At 47.8% G+C, this 22,542-nt stretch overlaps 2 protein-coding genes across 6 annotated transcripts; both read right to left on the bottom strand.

Annotated features, from left to right (window-relative positions):
* Positions 1-16: 16 nt before the first annotated feature.
* utp18 (UTP18 small subunit processome component) lies at positions 17-11,109 on the bottom strand. Its single transcript, XM_085272359.1, has 13 exons — positions 10,711-11,109; positions 9,722-9,870; positions 9,519-9,614; positions 9,373-9,446; positions 9,184-9,290; positions 6,924-7,049; positions 6,672-6,846; positions 6,495-6,595; positions 4,102-4,192; positions 3,869-3,992; positions 3,585-3,759; positions 3,371-3,513; positions 17-1,064 (listed from the first exon to the last, which is right to left on the bottom strand). The coding sequence occupies exons 1-13, from the start codon at positions 10,927-10,929 to the stop codon at positions 1,040-1,042; spliced, it is 1,605 nt and encodes a 534-aa protein (XP_085128485.1). The 5' UTR covers positions 10,930-11,109; the 3' UTR covers positions 17-1,039.
* Positions 11,110-11,410: 301 nt separating this feature from the next.
* wipf2b (WAS/WASL interacting protein family, member 2b) lies at positions 11,411-22,311 on the bottom strand. Of its 5 annotated transcripts, none has more exons than XR_014892293.1 (9): positions 22,154-22,311; positions 21,110-21,206; positions 20,720-21,017; positions 16,888-17,013; positions 16,037-16,684; positions 14,134-14,349; positions 13,822-13,923; positions 13,102-13,609; positions 11,411-12,987 (listed from the first exon to the last, which is right to left on the bottom strand). XR_014892293.1 is itself a non-coding variant. In XM_085272358.1 (9 exons), exons 2-9 carry the CDS (start codon positions 21,173-21,175, stop codon positions 13,569-13,571), a joined length of 1,527 nt encoding a protein of 508 aa, XP_085128484.1. In that variant the 5' UTR covers positions 21,176-21,206; positions 22,154-22,311; the 3' UTR covers positions 11,411-13,568. The 5 variants fall into 5 exon arrangements, 4 of the variants coding, with proteins under 4 accessions (XP_085128484.1, XP_085128481.1, XP_085128482.1 ...); XM_085272358.1 differs by adding an exon at positions 17,219-17,248 and having other exon boundaries at positions 11,411-13,609; XM_085272355.1 differs by having other exon boundaries at positions 11,411-13,609.
* Between the last annotated feature and the right edge of the window lie 231 nt (positions 22,312-22,542).

The following is a 22,542-nucleotide window of genomic DNA, read 5'->3' as shown; positions in this document are numbered from 1 at the left end:
TAAAATAAACATGAAATGAAAACATCATTATTAGATTTATTTATTCATTTAATAAAAGCTTAAATAAAACAGGAAAAAATCTTTCAAACTTTATTTTCGACAAGAATTTGACCTTTGACCTCTGGAACTGTGATGGCAGCAGGTTGGGTGATGCCTGGCTCGAGGGCCAAGTTAACGTGACGGTTGGAAGCGAGCGCTGACGAGTTTTTGGGAGGGACGCGAGCTTTTCATGCTTCAGCCTGAAGGAGGCGGACGGACAGGACCGAGGACATTCCTGCAGCAGCGCGAGCGAGCTGGCAAATCCAGTCTGACGGTTATCTTCCTGTCATCTGATTGGTCACCTCTGCAACTTCCTCAATGCTGACTGATCATGAGACAGCTGTTTGCTGTACCGAAGCTCAATGATGCCAAACAGCTCAAAAATCACTAAATTCACTTGATGTAATCAAATCAAACCAACCAGTCGATCAGTGGAGACGTCACCTGTGCGAGGAATTATGAGACAGACTGTAGAATATTATTATCGACCTGTATGTGTCATAATGACCCATTATACAGTGTGTGTGTGTTTATTACACGATGAGAGCTAATCAGTGATTTCTGTGATGAGATTCTACAAAAGACTTTTATTTACAATCATTACGAACCTGCAGCTTAAATTCTTCCTCTTTAATTAAAGCTCACTGCGATGTTATTTATCAATAAAATATTTTATCTGAACTCAAAATGAAACTTTTTAAGACAAACAAAAACATTTCTACGATGACAGTTCGTCAAATCCACACAAAACGTTTTTTCTTTGACATTTTTGTATTTTGATGATTTTTAGTGAGTTTCATTTGAAACTGTTCAGAACGACGTCAGCGTTTCATAAAACTGGTTTGGAACAAACGGAGGAAACTGCAGGGATCCTCTTTGAGTCTTTATGAAATCACATCATACAAACAATAAAACAAACTCCGCCTCCTGCAGCTGATTGGTCCTCTGCAGGTTTCAGTATTTACAGAAACAGTCTGATTCCTGCTCGAAGCTCCGCCCCTCAGAACTCTTTGTAATGCAGCAACCTGGAGACAGAGAGCAGGGTCAACGTTAGCATGTACGGGAACGTGACGCGAGCCGCACGCGCACACACGTAATCATCTCACAGAAGCCTAAGTGTGTCCAGGTCAGTGTGTCATGGATGTAAATGTGTGTGTGAGACTCGCTCTGGCGCGCTCTCAGCTGTTCCAGCTCTTTACCACACGGGGGCGCTCTTCACCCCAAGAACTCGCTCACTTTGTGACTCTCCAAACAGGATAAACTGGATTTCAAAGTAAAAGCTGTCATGTGATTAGGGGTCAGCAGACCGCGTACATGGCATCAGAGCTCCGCCTCCAAACGTCACACTGCTGCTGAGGCGACCTGTATGTGGTGGCGGTGACTTCACCCTCAGTTTCCTGTTTGACTTTGTGTCGTATTAACAGCTGATCACACAGAAAAGTCCACACTGCCGTTTTTAAACTTTTACCTCCTGCTGTTCACGGACGGGGTCACGATCACATGATCGATTCATGACGACAAGCGCTCAAATCCAACTTTATTTATATAGCGCAAAAGCACAACAGTCGCCTCAAGGCTCTTTATGTTGTAAGGTCGACCCTACAATAACACATACAGAGAAAAACCCAACAATCATATGACCCCCTGTGAGCAGCACTGTGGTGACAGTGGGAAGGAAAAACTCCCTTTTAACAGGAAGAAACCTCCAGCAGAACCAGGCTCAGGGAGGGGCGGGGCCATCTGCTGTGATTGGTTGGGGTGAGAGAAGGAAGACAGGAGAAAGACGCTGTGGAAGAGATGAACCAATCAAAACACGATATAAAAAACCCCACGTAGCATTAGTTGGTGAGGACGTGAGAGGGCGCGTTTTGGGGGATTCGTGATTTTGCCGCCAAAAGCACATGAGATGTAAACGTTGCGTCCAGGTAGAGGACAGGAGGAGGGATACACCTTTAGGTTTCAGGGTTGTGATCTGCCCCGCTGCCTTGTGGTGGACAGGAACTACTTTTTGGAGTGACACATAATTTGCGCGGCGTCTTATAGAGATTGAAAATGTGACGTCATTCAGGGGTAAAACTGCAAAGGATTCTGGGAACTCGTGGCAAGAGGTACTAGCGCACGCAGGCTTTCAATTGAAATCAGTCACACAGCGATAAAAAGAAACACAAAAATGTCAAGAAGCTGTTGTATTATTAACTGCAATAGCCGGTCGCATGACAGCCACGGGAAGCCGACGGGTAAAGAGATCGTTTTTATCGGATTACGTCGTTGAAGAGAAATTGTTCGAGCCATGTTTCCGAAGTAACAAAGAGGCGACGGATGGCCTGGATTGCAGCCATTCAAAGACCAAATATAACGTCCCAGAACACTCCAGCTCACAGGTTAGTCTGCTCACTAATTGCCCAGTACGATTACAGCATACAGTATTATTGTCACTGCTACATTTCTGTGATGAACCAGAAATTATTTCCACTACTAATTAATTACCGTTGAGCTCAAAGGTCCTATTAATAAACGGTTAAGGAATGTGTATTTATGACGACGATTTGTGAGACTGGTAAACTTATGATACGTACGATGGTCTTTACTTTCTACACGGTGCATTTCAAGGTCCTGCACCCATCCGTCGGTAAACTGTACCTGGGCTTGTTGCAGTGACCTGAAGTTACTAAACTTCATGAGTGTATGCACTCACTCCAAGATCCGTATGATTATAAATATGAGCGTGGTGAAAGTTGGGCAGCACGCTGACGTCTTTTGTCCACTCTGTGTGCTCGTAAGGGTCTGACCCTTTCACTCCTTTGATTTTGTCCTCGTATCTTTTCTTTGTCTTTTCGTCGAGTCCGTCTTTGTACGGACCGGCATTGTTCTGCTTCGTTTTGTACAGAACTTTTTTGGGGGGCAAAGAAAAAGCAAGAATTTATTGGAACCGGAGAATGAACGTTTTGCGGTGCTGCAAGTGCTTGCGTTTGATGCGGTACTTGGATTGTTTTGCCACGAGTTCCCGGCATGCAATGCACGAAAGTCACGTGGTCTGTCGATCTCTATTGTGACCGCTTCTGTAACGGGCTTGAAGACCTGCCCGAGGCCATCACGGCGTTTTCAGGTAAACGGTTTGTAAAAATAGTTTCTAAACAGTTTTTGTTTGCAGTTATGACATCATGCTGGCGTGCGACACACTCCGGTCTGACGCTCGTGTGCATTTGAAGAAATACGTGCACATTCAGACGCACGAGGCTGAACACAAGGCGGGGCAAATACAAAGAAGAGTTAGAGGTTAAAAAATCCGGACTCCAGAGGGTCACGCCTGTGGGACCACAGACTGTCTCACCTGTAGAGGGGGGCGTGGCCTTTGTTGTTAGCCAGTGAGAAGAAGCCGCTGTGCGGGGAGAAGTCGAGGCAGCTGGCTCGATAAACGATCTTCCTCTTGGCAACGGGGAAGTTGGAGAAGACGGTGAGGCTGGGCAGGTGCACCTGAGGACAAAGGTAAACCGTTAATGCTCTTCATCATCGCCATCGTCATCATCATCACTGCCGTCTCTCACCAGCCGCACAGCCTCGTCCTCTGCGCGGGACGCAATGGCCAGGATCTCCGATGTGGGGTTAAAGGTCAGGGCGGTCGCTGAGGTCAGCAGGTTCATCACTGCCTTCAGAGGCTTCGGATTGGCTGAATTAAGACACGCCTCCTGAGAGTAGACGTTGACCACACCGGACTGAGAGCTGAAAAAAAAAAAGAGCTCAGCACTGAGCACTCCGGCGTCTTTAACCTTAAATAACACACAGCTCTCAGCCAATCAGAGAGCAGCACGGTTACGAGGGCGTGTCTTACCCACAGGCCAGGTACTGCCCGTTTTGAGACGTGGCGATGGAAGTTCCCCTCACGCAGCCGTCGTCCGTAAACCTGTTCACACACCGACTGCTGCGCATGTCCCACACATACACCTCCCCATCCTCTGCGCGCGCACACACACACACACACACACACACACACACACACACACACACAAAGATTAATCACATGACATGAGCAGGAACACACACGCCCACCTTTCCTCGACTTACCTGAGTTTGCAAAGACTTTGCTGCCATCAGGAGAGAACGCGACGCCGCTGACATCACCGTTTATCTTCATACTGCGAACCACCTCCTTTGTCTGCACACACACAGATTTTTCTAATATTAGAGTTTCATCAGTTCACCTGTCCATGCTTCTGATTGGTCACATTGCAAGCTCCGCCTCTGTCAGAGATACACTGTAGCTATGTCCCAATCCAGCGGCCACACACCTCGTAGTGCGCATTTGTAGACAGATTACGTCACAGCAACACGACGAAGGCTGTCCCAATCTAAAGTGTTCTCTTTGTGCACTTCGTGGTCCCATATATCCCACAATTCATAGCGCGGCGGTGGGTGTGGATAATTTGTTCAGAAAAAAAAAGGTGGATGGCTGAAGCGGGGCAGCCGAAAAGTTAAACTGTCAAAAGTAAGAACTGAATATTGTGTCTCTTTATGTGCGAATGTTTAATAACGAAGAACATTAAAACATTACTGTTGGCCACATGTCTGCAAAGTTATGTCAGTCATATATCCACAAACACAACAAGCTGAAAGTCAGTGATGCTGCTCGGTTTGCAGTCCTGAACATCACGGCACAAGCAGGATTCACTGCACTGTTAATGTTAGCTGTGTTATATTGCTGCCTCTGTTCGGTGGTGTCAGCCAAACGGACTTTAACGTGTGTTTGAACGAGCTGACGGTTCACTCGTTAAGCTGAAAGAAAGATGCTTTAATCACAGCAGTCACACATGTGTCCACTGCACCATCTGGGACTCTTCTTGTTTCGTAATAACACAAACACTAAATCCTGCTTCTCTGGTGCTGTTGTGTAGCAGTGTGTACACCTGAGACTGTCACCTGTCTGTCTGTCCTGCACTCTCTCTCTGTTTCTTTCTCTCTGATTGTGGAATAAAAGTATGAACATGTGTTTATAAGTTACACTTGTGTTTGAATCCTGCAGCTTATCACACATTTGATTTCCATGTGTGACGACTGCAAGTGTCCAGAGTGAGGACAGACTGAGGGACCCACTGCTGCACATCATCTGTGAGGCTTTGCAGCCCTGATGATCCACCAGGACAAACTCAGCAGTGTGTGAGGAAGAGGAGGAGGAAGAGCCAGCAGCAGCTGACAGATGGAGAGAATAGACAGACTGTTCCCTGTTTGTGAAGGACTGCTAGGAAAGTTTAACATAACTGTCTGTGCTGAATCAGTCTTATTAGGTAATGTTCAAATAATGTGATCATCCCAGTGTTTCCAGTGTGAGAGAAAGTACTCAGAGTACTCAGGGCCTTCACACTATGAAAGGCAGCAACAAGTTTAATGTTCAGAAACCTAAAGTCTGTATCAGCAGCAGAATGGAGCTAAAATAAATGTTGGTTTCAGTTCTATGAAGCTTTGAGTATTTTGGATCAGTAGCTGCTGTGTTTGTTGCATCATATTGCTGTAACTGTTTATATGCTTTATATATTCTGAGCTAAGTTGATCTATAGTGTTACATCATATTCTATAAGGATGTTATGTGTTTGTAGACTTTCTGCCCAGTTTGACCCATTTAGCAGACGTCAGCCTGTTTAAGGCTCTGATATCTATTCTGTGTGACTTACAGCAGTTATGACATGGTCTGATTTTCTCACCCAATAAAGGAACATTTCATATATCAGTCTACTCTTCATTCTATCAGACACAGTTACCACAGCTCCTACATTTGCTTTATACACATGTATGTAAGCATTGAGCCAAATTTAGTACCAACATATTAAACGAACAATATTTGTCTCTTCTATATAACACATCTATATACACACTGTCACAGATACTCGTCTTTGAGTGAAGATTTAAGGTGAGAGGAAATATAAATAACTGCAACTTGAATCTTTGACCCAGAGTTCAAGCTCTGCTGTAATAAATCATAATAATCTGACAATAACTTTAATATTGTCCATATTATATTTACATCACCACAGTGAGATGACGTTAGTCTCATGAACAACATTAACTAATTGTTATTTACTAACTAATCTTAAATGACTGTTCAGTGCAGACATGAAGCCCAACACGCATGTTTCAGTCTCGTGGTCTCAGCCTCAGATACTCAGCTGATCTCATAAATAAACAAACAAAAAAACATTTGTTCTCCTTCATTTCTGTCACTCAAAGCTGTATGAAACGTTTCCAGCTGTTAGTATCATGGTTGCTAGGCAACATGAGCAGCGCGACGAAGGCCAGACCGTCCCGTTTCACGAGCCTCGTTCTTCTGGCCTTCTCGCACTTCAGAGTACCCGCCCCACGTAGTCTGCGAAGTGCGGGTACTATGAAGTGTGCGGTTGCTGGATTGGGACACAGCTTGAGTTATCGGGAGGACTCAGGAGAGGGGAGGGGCGAGGGGGAGGAGTTACCTTGAGGGTGAGGACGTGCAGGTATCCGTTGGTGCCTGTGAGCAGCAGAGCGCCTCCTTCAGGACACACGGAGAACTCCTTCACTCGAGCTTCATTCAGACCTGATGACAAACAAACATGCTCTTAATTTGAAATCCCGGGAACCTCCTCCTCCCCTGACCTCTGACCCCGCCTCACCTCTGACGGTGTGCACAGGTGAGACGCGGCCCTCCATCATGTCGTACAGGTAGAACATCTTGTTCTTGAGGCTGGTGGCGATCACCATCTCCCCGTCCACGCTGAACTGCGCCTTGTGGACGGGGAAGCGCTCCAGGTGGATGCTCTGGATCTTCGGGTTCGTCTTCCCGTCAACCTGAAGAGGAGGAAGGTCAAAATCACGTGACCCCTCCCACCTGAGCCTAACACCTGAGCAGAGAGGCTCGACCGTACCTGGAACAGGGAGACGGACTGGTCGAGGCCGGCCGTCATGACGACTTGAGCGCTGGGGTGGAACTGGACAGTGGTCAGCCTGTCCTCAGACGGACGGGTGCTGTTGGCGTGGAGACACTTCTTCACCTGATTACGAACGCAGAGACGACAGGAAGTCAGACCCGATGTTTTAACGAGTGCTCGTCTGTGTGTGTTTATAACAAATGACAGCATCAAACTACTTCACCTGTGAGCTACAGAACAGAAATCAGCTGTTTTTCTAATGGAGTCTGGCAGGAAGCACGCCACAGGTTTTACATGAACCCTTCAGCTTCAGTCTGAGGACGGGGTTTTGCATCGACAGCCAGAAAGCCACATGAACTCACTCATGAACAGCAGAACAGAAAATTAGCAGATTTTGAATGGAGTCTGGTAGAAAATGACCTGAACCAAGTTTGCAAGCTGAGCCTGAAACTGCTGTGCAAGAGAATCTAAAATTCAGAGGATTTTAAATGAAGTTTGGTGGCAAAACTGTCAGTAAACAGCCGTCCGACCTCACTTTATTAATCTGTAAAAACAAACAAAATTCAAGTGAAGAGCTCAGAATTCACTCGAAGCGCCGTGAGGCATCAAACATGTTTTTAACAAAGCCCATGTTAGCATGTTGCTCTTGACGAAGGCTTTCGCACTTTTCTCCTCCTCCTTTCCCTTAGCTTCCCTGCCTAGCCTCTTGTGTCCTTGTCTCGTCTCGTGTTTTTTGTATTACTTTCCCTGGAACTCTCTCACAGTCTGTTCTCTAAAACCTAAAAGAGAATTATGGATTTGATCAACTGATCAACTGGTGCGTTCGACACCCTTTCTCAACGAGAAGTCTGGGCTCAGGTGAACCTGACTGCTGAAGATATCTACCTATGAACCATGGTAACAGGATCGGAGCTGGCTTGGCCCTGACTTATCGGAGAATTAAGGAAGCGGAACCGGCTGTTCAAACCCCCACAAGGCTGCCCGCTGGGATTGGAACGATGGGACGAGGCGTGAGTTTCTCAAAATGGACTCATTGAGTCAGCACGGAGAAGATCTTGGAGAACGCACGGCTGCCGTGAACACTCAGAACAAGAGCTCTGAGTGAAAAACTGGATTACATCTGGAGGGGCTCGCTCGAACAACACCCCTGAGCGCAAATTCGATCACATCTTGGGGAAGTGCACTGCGGTCGTGAGTGTAACAACCTGCTCTTTGAGCAAAAAGAACGACAACATCACGGAACGTAAGTTTGGAAAACATCATAGAAAGCTCGCAGCTCTCCAACGGGAGAGTGAGAGACCAGTGTTGGACTGTAGAACAGCTTTGAAATTCATATGAGCTGTTCGCACTAAAGTAAAAAGCACCATCACTTCATGAGGAGACCCCTTTGGCACCAGCTGCGGTTGCAAGGCTGGAGCTGAACAACAACACCCTGATAACGACTGTGTTGAGTCTGTTCTTCCTGTTCCATGCAAGGCCACCTGGGTTGGCTGGAAGACTGTTTACTTAGCCTGGCAGGGTGAAGGACACTGTCTCAGCTGAACTCTGGACACACACACACACACACACACACACACACACACACACACACACACCCCCTCCCTTTCCAAACGCCTTCGATGCTTATTCCCTTCCGATGCTGACGGTGGATCATGGAGACCAGCGCACGCAGGCCCGGATGTGCTGTCTACATCGGCGGTCTCTCACCTTTATCCCCCTGCTGCTTGTCATGTGTTTCTTTGGTGTATTACGAGTGTTTTCATGTGCAGAGGTGTTTTTTCTGTGCTCAAACTGATCTCCCTGTTGGAGTTCAGTCTGGGGGGAGTTATTTTTCTCCTCATCTTTCCTCATGTGGTGCATTCTCCATGTTATACCTCTCTGACCTGTCTTCCCCATGTGATGTTTGTGTCATGTATGTATGGTCGGGGGGTAAGATGGCGCCACCATTGCGTGCAATATGTCGGCAGCCTTATGAAATTTCCCCTTGTGGGACTAATAAAGGTATATCAAATCACACAGTCACTGCTGCTAAAATGATCCATATTCTGAATGGAGTCTGGCAACCACGTCACACCAGATTCAGCAGATGTTACAAAGCCTCACATCCTGTTCTCAGACACAAACTTATCCCAGCACCGGTGTAACACTCATCGCTCTGTAACATTACCTACAGCAAACACGTAAAATGAGCAATATTTTGAATGGAGTCTGGTGGAACAGCCTGACAGACAAACAGAAGCCTGCTGGACTCACTGACCCTCAGGATGCCGCTGGGCAGGCTGTCCGAGGACGCCACAAAGTTTCCCGTCCTCCTCAGTAGGTCATCCTCCTCATCTTCATCCTCCTCATCTTCATCCTCCTCAGCTTCAGGAACACAGAGACGCAGAGTCTGAGTTTCTGTCGACTGAAAACACTCTTAAAATAATAAAAACATTTTAGATTCTACCTCTCCTCCTCCTCCTCCTCTTCTGGTCGCTGCTCTCCGCCCATGATGGCGTTCCTCCCATCGCCTTCTGGAACCTGAAACACACGCAGCACACGTCCAGGTGTGTTTATAGGTGTGTGTGTGCATCTGTGTGCGTGCATACTCACTGCTCCCTCATCCTCTGCTGCAGTTTCTGTTTGGTCATGGTGGACTCTGCCTCGCCTTTCATCAGGTTTCTACGGAAACGGTGCTTCATGTCCACCCTGAAACACACCAACACCTCAGCATCATCACGCGAGTCTTCACTCACCACAATCATCTTTGATTTCCCGCTTTCAGCCTAAAACACGTCTTATTGTGAAACACTCACTCTTCCTCCAGCTCGTCATCCTCGTCCACCCACGCCGCTTTCTTCTCGGCCTGCGGCTCCTGCCGCATTCTGCCCTCATCCTCAGACTCCTTTGCCTCCTCTTCATCTTTGTCCTCCAGCAGCAGGAGTCCGGTTTGGTCCTCGTCCTCCTGCTCAGGGAACAGGAAGCATCAGTGAAAAACCAAAACCTGACCTGAACCCAGCACGATTCATCACCAAGCTCCACAAACCAGACTCCATTCAAAAATTCACCCAGTTTTACAGCATCGTTCAAACGGGAGGTGACCTGACATTAAAGTGTTTCACCACTAAAACTCTTCTTCACCTGGTGCTCAGTTATTCAGCGGGTCTAAGCCAAAGTCCTACACAGTCGTCTTCGTCTTATATATACAAAAGTTTCAGCTTCTGAGCAGGGAAAGAAAAACAAGACTTTTTTTAAATGGAGTCTGGTGGTAGATAACTGTCAGCCTGGTTCACACACAAACAGAGGCAATCTAAATTAGAAGACTTTTAAATGGAGTCTGGCGGTAAACCCAAAGGTTTAATGGTTTGTTGGAAAACTTCGTAACCTTAGTTTTCAGAGTAATATCTGCTCATGCGCACGAGAACAAAAGTCAGGGATATTTTGAACGGAGTTTGGTTGATACAAGTTAAGCTTGAACAGATTACAGACATCGTGGCTGTTAATTAGCCAGCCGAGTTTACCAGAAACACCCCGCAAACTTTTGTAAATGTCAAACTTTGTCTTTACGTAAACAGTTTTGCGCCTGTGCAAGAACATTTGAAGCCGATCGCAGGAAACGGAGAGTTTTTCAGGTAACAAAGATTTTCGTGACTTTTCTTTCAGGTCAGTTAAACCGAATTTACCACAAATAACTGCGTTTCATGAGAGTTACGGCAGCTCGGTCTCAGAGGCAGAGGTTTCCAGTTAGTGTCCAAAAAAGTTTAAATGAGCTGTTTTTTTAAACGGTCTCTGGTGAGAACGTCACCTCCACGAGTCTCTCCAGCAGCTCCTCCTCGGCCCCGAACACCAGCTCCTCCAGCAGCTTCACCGAGCTGTTCTTCTCCCCCAGCACCGCCAGGTTCTTTACGTTCCTCTGCCGCTCCTCCTCTTCTTCCACCAGGCTAGACTGCGGGAGTTTCGCCCTCTTCTTGGCCGGCTGTTTGCCCTCATCGGCCGGCAGCTTAATGAAGCTCATGTCCTCCATGTTTGTTCCGTCCTCTGCACCAAACTCCAATCAGAAAACTGCGACTTTAAGCCAGCCTCACAACACTTGTAATCCTTTTCTTAGCATGAAGCAGACTGTGTTGCACATGTGGAGACCAGTGCGTGTTTTTTCCCCTCACTCGCAGTGCAATCACGTGCTTCCGGTGAGATGACCTCCGAACCCGGAAAAACAAAGTCCGCCCCCTAGTGATTGAAAGCAGAAATGCCAAAAAGAAAATAGATTTTTAGTTTTTAAACTAACTGTAAACTCAGTCTCCACATAAATATCAAATAATATAATTACTGAATTAATGTTCTGTTTTTTCTAAATGATATTTATTTCCTCAAACCCTATTTCATGTTTAGACTGCTGCTAAAAAATGTGATTTTTGAGCTAACTTTCATGTAATTTCTACACACCATCAGATTTTATAACAGAGCCATAGAAATATTTTGTGAGGAGATGAGACAGGACACAGAGAGTCGCTGAGGAGTTTATTGAGAGCAGAGGAGCATGCTGTTAAACTGGGACTGAAGGTTCAGCCTCAGTGAAGCTGCAGGACAGCCCGACACTATCGTCACTACGGTTACCATCACTACCACCACCCTGCAGCACACGGGTCGCTTTGTTACAGCTTTTAGTAGTTTCTTTACAGAGTCTAACTGTGTGTAAGGCAGAACACAGCAGGCATGGGGCAGGAGGCTCTGCTGCAGTTCAAAATGCATCATCAAAGAACACAAAATCAGACAGTTTGCTATAAAATGGAACGAAGGGTGCAGACTGAGCCGCATTCTGCTGCTGCAGGACCGCAAGCGAAGATCCAGAGAAGAAGAAGAGCCGAAATCTGCTCTGACTGCAAACACCTCAAACCTGAGCACCACATCAGATTCAGTCTCAAACCGCTCATGGGTCACGTGACCAGGATTCAGGACGCGACGGGAAAAAGGCTTCATGTGACAAACAAAACGAGTCATCGAACATGAACGTACGTTTAAAAACATTGAAACAGTCACAAGAAACTGGAAACATGAGTGTGACACGGACACGTTAGAGAAAACGAGGTAAATGAAAACATCCTGATTTTACACATTAGTTTCTCTTTTTCAGCTTTATCAAAGAAATGTAATCGGACTTCATTTCCAGAAATCTCCTCATTTTCTCTAAATGTCATTATTTTAATCAACTCGAGCATTAAATCAAAATTATTTTCAGAGCTTTTTTGAATTAAATGTTTTATCCCATCAAACATTAAAGCATTTCTACTGACAAATTATTCCAACAACTTTCATTAGTATCATTTTTACTTGTGTGAATCTTCATCGCGACTTCTCGACTTCGTCGCTCTCAGATTATTTTACATCGTCAGCTTCCTGATTTGAACCTCAAACAAAACTCAAGATTCAGCCCCTGAAATCAGAGCGAGTGTCGACCTGCTGCTCACACCTGCGCACTCTGCATCATGGGTAATTATTTAACACTGCATGTTAAAAAAAGAAATGTGCTCTCTCACGCACACACAGCTCAGATAAAGACAACATGCACCAGGTTTAGTCTGTAGTTAGAGGGAAGAAAAAAGGAAGGAAGTCCTCGCTGCAGGTGGGAGACTTCCAGTCTGTCTGTGATGGTTTGTTCCATCACCCCCCCACACAGTCCACAACATGGTATAAGCTGCTGATGACCTGCAGCAGGAGTCAGCTGATCCCAGATGAGTTACTCCCACTTGGCACTTAAAGACCCGCCTGCTCACGGACCAGCTCCAGTCTCAGTAAGAGGTCAATGACATCACCACGGCAGGTGATGATGACGAAGCAGTTACGCTGCCATCGTGTCTCCTCACACAGGAAGTGAGTTCCGTTCAGGTCCCGATCCAGCTTCCTACAGGAAACATGAGTTGAAGCCTCGTTAAAGGAGCGACTCAACGTTTCGTCATGGTCTCAGGGACACGACGAGTCTCCTGTCAATCAGCTCCTTGTAGAAGGTTTCCTAAAACGCCGAGCGGCTCCTTTCAGCTCATTCACTGAGTGACTTTGTTCTTGTGTCCTGCGTCCGTGCAGACGTCTGTGAAAACAAAAAGTGCCGGTGCAAAACTAAAAACATGAAAACGGTGCAGAGAGGAGGCTCAGCGCCTCCCAAGCTTCACATTTATCTCGGAGGACTCGTGCACGGACATACTGGCCCTTTAAATCAGGCTCCTCAGTGCTTCCTCCCACCATCTCTCTGAGACTCGTCAGTCTGTCAGACCTCTCTCAGCCAATCAGCTGTGAGCATAGATGAGGCAGCGATGGAGAAGGCGAGGATGACGAAGCCGGAACGCCGCAGACTTCAGACAGGATGATGGATGTAAGGTGTGTGTGTCTGTGTGTGTCTGCGTCTCTGCGTGTGTGTGTCTGCGTGTTTGTCCGTCCGCGTGTGTCCGTGTGTCTCTGCGTGTGTGTGTGTCTCTCTCTGTGTGTGTGTGTGTCTCTCTGTGTGTGTGTGTGTGTGTCTGTCTCTGTGTGTGTGTGTGTGTGTGTGTCTGTCTCTGTGTGTGTGTGTGTGTGTGTGTCTGTCTCTGTGTGTGTGTGTGTGTGTGTGTGTCTGTCTCTGTGTGTGTGTGTGTGTGTGTGTGTGTGTGGGGTCCAGGGTGTGATCTTCCTGGTTCACCTCCCGACCGGAGGAAGGGGAGGAGCTCCTCGCATCACTGAAACAAACAAAAATGTTTGTTAAACTTCTGAGCTCCCCCTGTGTCTGCTCGGATTCTGTTTGTAATAATAAATAAATAATAAAACGTGACGGATCCACTGAACCTCTTTCTGTTTCAGCAGAACTTGTCGTTCTAACGTCACTTTCTGTTCTGTGTTATTTTCGTGAATAAACGGACGAATGAAAACAAAGACGTGCACGAGGTCGTACCTCTGTTGGCCTTGCTCGGGTAGATCTTGGTGAAGTGTCTGTACTCGTCCGGAGGAGGGAAGTCGTCCAGAGGATGGAACGAGTACTTGGACTCAAAATCATCTGCAGGAGGACGACACAGAGTCAGGACACGGAAACAGCTCAGAGTGATACAAACAGCTGCGTGTGCGTTTACACGGCTTTACAAATAAAAGGAGAAGAGGGGAGAGACAGGAGGAGGACACAGCAGCGGGGAGACGAATTCAGCTCTAATCAGATCATCAGAGGAAATCAGCAGCAGCTTCATCGACCGCCTGCTGGAGACGGACTCACCCGCAAACGAGCGAGGGACGGAGGAGGAGTGCCCGTTTCGGAGAGGAGGGGGAGGCGGGGGAGGAGCGGCTGGGGTGCGGGTGGGCGGGGGAGGAGGTTTTCCTCGGGTCGGGGGATCGGAAGAGAGGGAGGGGCTACCATGTGTCCTGTAAGGAGGGGGAGGCGGGGCTTCTCTGCCACCAGCCCTCAAGGACGTCTGGACCGGAACCGGAGGAGCTGAGGAGAGATCGACACAGGTGATCGACACAGGTGACTGTACTTCTGAAAATTGTCTAACAATCAAAAATAATTTGTTAAATTTTTATGAAGTTACAACAATTTCATAATAATTTTTAAAAGAAAAAACGAAACCAAAGGTAAAAAATCTGAATATTTTCAGAACAAGTACGATTAAATAAATTCCATCACATGACGTCCAGAGTTGAACATGATTTGAACTCCCCTGAGGGTGAAAACCTCAGAATCTCTTCTTTTATTCCAGTATTTCCACCTTAAACCCGTCTCTGCATCTAATTTAAACCCTGAGTGTCCACAGCTCGTGTGCTCAGATCACAGCAGCTGGTCTACCTGCTCCATGACTGAAGAGCAGACACACCCACTTCATCACACACTCACTGTTGTAATTACACGTCAGCGAGGAGCTCACAGCCGGAGCGAGCAAGCACACTTTTACTAAGTAAAGCAGCTGAACGGTGTAGTACATGACTTAATAATCGATCAACAAATCGATTTACTCTGCCTTACAGAAACCTGGTTGCAGCAGGATGATTATGTTAGTTTAAATGAATCAACACCCCCGAGTCATTCTAACTACCAGAAACCTCGAAGCACAGGCCGAGGGGGAGGTGTGGCAGCAATTTTTCACACCAGCCTATTAATCAACCAAAGACCCAGACAGACTTTTAATTCATTTGAAAGCCTGATGCTCAGCCTCGTCCACCCCAGCTGTGAAACTCAGAAACCAGTCTTACTTGTTATCATCTATCGTCCACCTGGGCCTTACACAGAGTTTCTGTCTGATTTCTCAGACTTTTTATCTGGTTTAGTTCTGAGCTCAGATAAAATAATTATTGTAGGTGATTTTAACATCCATGTAGATGCTAAAATGACAGCCTCAACATGGCATTTAATCTGTTATTAGACTCAATTGGCTTCTCTCAAAATGTAAAAGAACCCACCCACCACTTTAATCACACTCTAGATCTTGTTTTAACATATGGCATAGAAACTGAACATTTAACAGTGTTTCCTGAAAACCCTCTCCTGTCTGATCATTTCCTGATAACATTTACATTTACAATAATCGATTACACAGCGGTGGAGAGTAGACTTTATCACAGTAGATGTCTTTCTGAAAGCACTGTAACTAAGTTTAAGAATATAATCCACCCACTGTTATCATCTTCAATGCCCTGTACCAACACAGCAGAGCAGCTATCTGAACGCTGCTCCAACAGAGGTCGATTATCTTGTTAATAATTTCACCTCCTCACTACGTACGACTCTGGATACTGTAGCTCCTTGAAAACTAAGGCCTCAAATCAGAAGTACCTGACTCCGTGGTATAATTCTCAAACACGTAGCCTAAAGCAGATGACTCGTAATCTGGAGAGGAAATGGCGTGTCACAAATTTAGAGGATCATCATTTAGCCTGGAGAAATAAAAAAATAAAACTAGACCTGTCTTAGCTAATTATAGGCCAGATAACACCAATGAGTTAAACTGCAGGAATGTCTACAGAACGCAAAACATTATTATTTTAAATAATTTTTTTTATTAAAATGTGTTATATTTGTTAAAGCGTTCATGAAAATAAAATGAACATTTGCTCTTAAATTTCCCATAATGCACCCGGAGCACTATATCTTACTGCCTGTGTAACTTAAGGACATCACCTCTCACCTGCTCCTCTACCTGGCGGCTCTCTAACAGGGGGCGGTGGCCTGTTGGCACCCTGCTGGGAGGGTGTAGGTGACGCTGGAGGAGGTGGAGGGGCAGGGCCTCTGGAAGGGGTGTGGCCCCCTGGTGAGGGGGCGGGCCTCTTGTTGCTGAGTGAGTTGTGGCGCTGTGGCAGCTCGGGTGCTGCCTCTCCACCTGGGCCGTTAGTGATGCGGTATGGTGGAGGGGGCGGGGCCAGAGAGGAAGAGGACACGGGGTTTCCTCCCGAGGTAGGAGGGCGCCTGCTGTTGCTAGGAGATGGTGGGGGTTTGGAGGGCAGTGGAGGGGTGTTGTTGGGGGTGGGGGGAAGGGGCTTCTCTCTGTTGTAAGCGGAGGTGGGAGGGGAGGGGGCGTTACCTCTGCGACATAAGGGAGGGGGTGGAGGAGGGGCAGAGGAAGAGTGTTTCATGCCGGTGGAGGGGGATGAGGCTGTAGAGGAGGGGGAAGAGGGAGAAGGGGATGAAGACAGGTTGGGGAGGGAAGGACGCGGCATGCGAGATGTCTCCATGGGTGATGATGCCTGAGGGGAGGGGCTCTCTGCATCATCATGGCGATGGCTGGGAGGGCGGGGCGCAGCAGCCCGAGTGGAGGGAGAGCGACCGACGGCGCCATCTATGGAAAATATGGAAAGGTAACTTTACAAACATCTAAAACTTTATTAACACCCGTTTATTTTTATTTGTAAATTAAATAAAAATATCATTAAAATTTGACAAGATTTTTTATAAAAACAAACAAAAAAAATATGAAAACAAATAAAAACCAATCTGAAATTGAAAAAATACAAAGTGACAAAGTAGCAAATGACCTCTCACCTCCGACTGGCCTCAGTTTGGGAACTCCGCCTGTGAACAGGCCTCCGATTGGTGCAGCACAACCAGATGGACTGCCTGCTCCGCTTCCATTGGCTCCTGCAGCTGCTGCTCCACCTCCTTTCGGCTCTGAGAACCACAACCATCGGACAGATGAGTGAGGGCTCCGCCTCCTGAGGGTGGGACATCACTGCTTTACACCGACACCACAGCTACGACACTAACGTGACGATGGGATGGATTAGTGCGCGAGGTAGGATGCAGGTGAGGTCAGGAGACTGCCACAGGTGAGATGAGGTGAGATGAAGTGAGACTTTAAGTTTAAGTGTTTTACGCTCCCACGCAGCTCCGATGACATCATCGCCAGCACAACAAACAGTCGAAAACACATCGATTATAACCTATTACATCACAGTGACATCATCAGGGCTGCATCAGTCAGGAACAAACGGGAGACATTGTATCCGTCAGGTAGGGCGAAAGAGGAAGGAGTCACGTCACCACCATCAGACCAGACGTCATGATGACTGAAAACATGCTACAGGAAGTAGATGTAAAGTTGGTCTGAAGTGTGGCCACGCCCACCCGTGAGATAAAATGTCTTTATTTCACCTTTACCTGAAGGCTCATTCTGCTTCTAAAGTTAGCACCGCCCCTTTTCCATGCTCATGAAGCCAGTGGGTTAACGAGGCGATGTTAGAACAAATAAATTCACCTCCAATCCTGCAGTTCCTCTACCATCCAGTAGAGGCAGCAGTGAGTCAGAGTTTGCATTGTTAGGGGCGGGGCCTGAGTGTAAACCTCTCAGACACTGAAAGGAAAGCCTACTGACTTCAAAGCGAGGAAACAGGAAGTGGAAATGCTAACTCGAGTTGTAGCTGGTCTGAGCACACGGGTACAGGAAGCAGAGCAACCCTTCAGCAGTGAAAGCAGCAGGATGACCGAGCTGTGCAGCCCTCGGCAGGCTTCATGCTGTAGAGGAAGGTCAGAGGTGTCTGCCGCCCACTTGTCCCGCTGCAGGTTAACAAGGTGTGTCTGCGTACGAGCTAAAAGCTAACTGATCCCGCTGCACGCTCTCAGTTTCACTCCTGAAACATCCACCCGCTGTGGACACGTTCTGGGTTTCTACTTTACAGTCGAGACAAAATTTCTTTGCACACAGCTGTCGTTATAAAAATGTTCTGGAGAGGTTTCAGTCTGGTTTTAAAGCTCTGTCCAAGGGTTTTCCCTCATAGTGGTTCAGGACTTTCTCTGCGAGCTTTGGCTATTTCACGTCTTCTTCAGTTCCCCTTACTTGTGGTGTTCCTCAGGGTTCCATATTGGGCCCAATTTACTCTATTTATATGCTGCCTCTAGCTAACTTTCACATAACGAATATAACACTTGATTGATACGCTGATGACACTCAGACTGATGAGAAGCTGCTCTGCTCCAGTAAAAGCCTTCAGTGTCTGGATGGCCTCTAACTTCCTAAACGTTTCGTAGCAATCGCAGCACTTTAACTCTCGCCTGCAGTCTTCAGCCTTTTATTAAGTCGCACGTTAAAAATTTGGCGGTTATATTTGACAATAACTTCACCTTTAAAATACAGATTAGCTCAGTTGTACAAACTGAGGCTTTTATCCAAGGTGGGATCATTTTTATCTTTTGGACAGTTGTAACTTCTCATACGTTGCAGTTAGTCGGACCTGCCTTGTAAGACTGCAGTCGGTCCAGATTGCTGCAGCTCGTCTTCTGACACAAACTAAAAGACGTGAACATTTTCCCCGATGCTCGCCGTCTTCACTGGCTCCCTGTTCACATCAGAATTGATTTTAAAATTGTACTGTAGACTTAAAGCCCTGAACGGACAGGCTCCTGGGTGTTTAATCGGACCTCTTGCAGCCTTCTGCACCCTCTGGATCTCTTAGATCAAAGGATCTTTTGCTTTTAGCCGTACCCAGTTCGAGGCTGGTTCACGGAGGCGATCGAACGTTTGTGGTCGTGGTGCCTTAACTGTGGAATAATCTCCCCCCACACATCAGACAGGCTCCGACTGTCAATCTATGGTATTCACTGCCTTTTAATACACTTTGAGAGTTATTTGGTATTTCTGTTCAGCACTTTGGTCAACGTTGCTGTTGGAGTTAAATGTGCTACATAAATAACAACGACAATGATCCTGCTGATCGGTGTGTGATAGGGCGGCTTTCAGTCGCCCGACAGAGTCTACGCAGGAAACGGCGAGCACGGCTTTCAATGACACGTTATAGAGTTTTAGAAACATTCCTGTTCTGCAAACCAGCATCAGGCCAGGACATCAGCTCCACTGACAGGTGAGCGCTCAGCCGTGTCGCGTACGTGCGGTCGCGAGTGCGTCGATGGTTTGGGATGAAACTGTGGGTGGCGTGGACGGCAGACATTTACAGAGCAGGAACACACACAGCAAAGCAGAAAGCATCATCAGGTCATCAGCAGCTGTGCAGGAAGCTGCAGCATCTGTTTCAACAGCCGCTCCGTCACCTGCCCACCGAGCCCGCACGCCACCGCCGTGGTGCAACTTTAACCTGAAGTCTGAACTCGGCGGAGAAAGGAAGAGAAGTTAGAGCACAGACATGACGGAGGTTCAGGGTGAAGCCGACACAGACAGAACGGATCAGATGAGGAGAAACAGGAAAAGGTGGAACAGAAACAAACAGGAAGTCAGAGCCGGAGGGGACACGGCGTGTGTGTGTGGAGGTCAACTGTGAGCCCGATGACGGGCAGGAGTCACGGCCACTTTCAGAGCCGCCCGTCAAACAGACGACGAGCCGTCTACAGACGGAGGAGCAGCAGCAGAGCGATCGCTCCTCCAGTCTTTCAGCTCATGCAGTCCGTTTCAGCCTGCTTCTACAAACTGACCGAGCGCGCGTCAGAGGCTGCTGCCGGCCGTCTCTGCCTGTACAGCTGAAGCTGTTCACACCTCGCCGCCACCGAGGGTGCGCAGAAGAAGAGTCGAAGCTCTGACGCTCTCTCCAATCCCAACACTGATACCAGATTAATCACCTGCGTCCTCGCTGTGACGTCACACTGACGACGAGCGTGTTTGTGGACCAGTGTGTGACAGCTCCAGGAGGAACGGGGTTTCCTGCACAGGCTGGATCTTCAGGGGTGACCGCATATAAGCCCGAAGGACCCGGGTCACATTTAAACGCCGTCTGTGCGGCTGCTCCTGCTGGCCAGCAGCAGAAACACAAGCAGGTTCGATGAATTACCTGCGTGTTACCTGCCTGCGCTCACTTCCTCTTTCAACTCTGCTGAGCGTTTGTCCTGAAACATGTTTAAACTTTATTTTGGCAACTTTGGAAAACAGATCCCAGAACAGGAGTCTGTGGTGTTAATGCGCAGGGTCTGAACTAAAGCGCTAGCACTAACAAGTCACACACGCGTGGCCCACGCCATGTTTACACACATCACAGGCTGAAGCGTGAGCTCATGACCGGGGCCGTATCAGGACCCCGTGCCCCCCCACAGGTTTAGTTATTCATCAGGATGAGTGTGAGGCGTGCTCCGCTGTGCAGGCAAGTTTAGGTCAGCTCTGATCTGACTGCGTCTGCTGGTCACATGGTTATGAGCGATCAGCTGATTTTAGACGCAGGAATCTAAAGGAAGCGCTCCGTAGCTGAGCTTAGCACCCCCAGGACCCCGTCGGGGGGTAAACCTTCAGCTGATCTGCTGACCATCAGGTCAGCTGACCTCAGCGGGTCTGGCCCCGTCTGCCCCTCTCCCTCGGTGGACAGGAAACACGGCGGCTGTTTCAGGCTGCGCTCGGCCTCCTGCACGCTGACTCCAGTACCAGAGAAGATGGCGTTCTTACTCTCCAGCGACAGCGTGGGGCTCTTATCTCCGACTGTCTTCTTCTGCTCCTCAGACGGCGCCCCCTGCTGTTTGGGCAGGCTCTGCTGCTGGTGTAGGTACTGGTATAAGCGAATGTATGGGTGCTCAGTGGGGGTTGTTTGGCTCTTTGGTGTCTGAGTCTTACTGTCGAGCAGCGGGGCGCTGCGGTCGTTTACCACCGCCACCTTCTTCAGCTTGGCGCCTTTGCAGATGTCCGACAGCAGCGCGCCACGACCTTTGGCCTCCTCCTTGCTCAGCTTCGGGGGGCTGGTATTAGCCTTTTGAGAGATGGAGGTGGAGTTAAATAACCAGACTGTGACATGCTGCAAGTCTTCTCAGGCTCACAGGTTATGAATGAGAGAAAGCTCACCTGGCTGAAGGTGGGGGGAGGCGGGGGTCCCCCAGGTGGAGGAGGAGGTGGAGGAGGGATGGGCATCCTGCAGCTGATACAACACACACCTGATCACCTGAAACACAGACACACAATCCGATCAATACCTTCCTGACAATGCTGTTCTTCTTTGTCTGCTCGTTCACACTACAAATAAAATGCGACAGCAAAGGCGCTCTAGTGTGAACGCTCAAAGCAGCATGCGCACAAGAAGACGTCACACACAACGCGCTCCGTTTAGACCAAACAAACAGTGTTTGACTGTTTCTGACTTTACGTTTCCCAGTTTTGCTTTAAGTTATAAAGTTATCTTGTTATTTACATTTGTCCTAATAATGATCCTTATTGCTGTTTTAGAGGAGCGCTGCTTCTAGCTGCAGATTTCTGTCAGTCTGCAGATTATACAGAACAAATAAAATGTTCACGTTTCTCCAACATTGTCTTCCCAACAGTTTCACTGGATGGATTCAGCACCACATACGAAAGTGACCCAGATCGGATTTGAAAATATCGGATTTGCGCCGTTCACACTGTCAGACCATGATCGGATAGATGGTCGCATAGGGTCAGAAACGTCAGATTTGATGCGCTTTCGCCTGCAGTGTGAACGCAGCCTATGTGTCAGAGATGAGCGGCTGCTCCTGTGATGGAGGCCTGAACCCTGAGGCTTCAACCTGGATTCACCTGGTGGCTTAAACCAGTTTTCTGTTGGTCAAACCTGAACTATTGAACAGCTTCTCTGCCTCCACTGGACCCCACCAGCCCGGGTCCGGGGGCGGGGGGGTTGGCTCCGGACTAACCGGCCCGGGTCTCTCTAGGATGCTGGGCTAACGATTCATCCTCCTCACCGCGCTCCCCTCCAGCTGTGTGCACAGTGACCAACATCTATCCGTGCAATCCTCCCCCCGCAGAGGCTGATCAGTATGCGGAGTTAGCTCCATCGCGAGCCCAATCTGCTAGCTCAGCGCTAGCATGCGCGTTAGCTTTGAGCACATTCGGACAGGTGAGGTGAATAAACGGTACCTGTGAGCGTCACCGCGTCTCTGTGGCCTAGCTCATGCTTCTCTCGGTTCGCTGGCTGCTTTCTCACTCTCGGAGTCTCCGCCGTGAGGACCGTAACTCCGCCGTTAGCCTCAGCTCTGCAGAGATTTCTTTATTTTTCTCTACAAGAACACGTGACCTGCTGCTGCACCTGCGCATGCTCACTAAAATAACGGCATTCTGCCATTCTTATTACACAATTACAAGTTTAAACCCATTTCCCTTTAATAAAGACAAATGAGCGCATTTATAAGATTATTGTTATTTTATTTTGTAGTGAAGGAGGACATGCAGAGGGTTAGAGGAGAAGGAGAAGCAGAGATTCGTTTTGATCTCTTTTAACATGAAGTTCTCGAAATCAAATGTTGTCT

This window comes from Mchenga conophoros, linkage group LG4 (genome assembly GCF_057382185.1).
Source record: "Mchenga conophoros isolate Kocher_MC1m ecotype Shallow Benthic linkage group LG4, M_conophoros_male_GT1.1, whole genome shotgun sequence".
In the NCBI taxonomy this organism is placed as follows: Eukaryota; Metazoa; Chordata; class Actinopteri; order Cichliformes; family Cichlidae; genus Mchenga; species Mchenga conophoros.
The sequence above is the reverse complement of the archived record's forward strand: the minus strand, read 5'-3'. Positions and strand labels throughout refer to the sequence as shown.

Bases quoted from the DNA above. Each gene is read 5' to 3' on its own strand.
- utp18 (XM_085272359.1), bottom strand. From the start codon at position 10,929: ATGGAGGACATGAGCTTCATTAAGCTGCCGGCCGATGAGGGCAAACAG. The intron at 9,447-9,518 runs GTGAGTATGCAC...CGTGTGTTTCAG, and splicing joins CAGCAGAGGATGAGGGAGCA to GTTCCAGAAGGCGATGGGAG. The intron at 7,050-9,183 runs GTCAGTGAGTCC...GTTCGTAATCAG, and splicing joins TGCCCAGCGGCATCCTGAGG to GTGAAGAAGTGTCTCCACGC.
- wipf2b (XM_085272358.1), bottom strand. From the start codon at position 21,175: ATGCCCATCCCTCCTCCACCTCCTCCTCCACCTGGGGGACCCCCGCCT. The intron at 16,685-16,887 runs GTGAGAGGTCAT...TATTTTCCATAG, and splicing joins CAAACTGAGGCCAGTCGGAG to ATGGCGCCGTCGGTCGCTCT. The intron at 13,924-14,133 runs GTGAGTCCGTCT...GTCCTCCTGCAG, and splicing joins CGTCCCTCGCTCGTTTGCGG to ATGATTTTGAGTCCAAGTAC.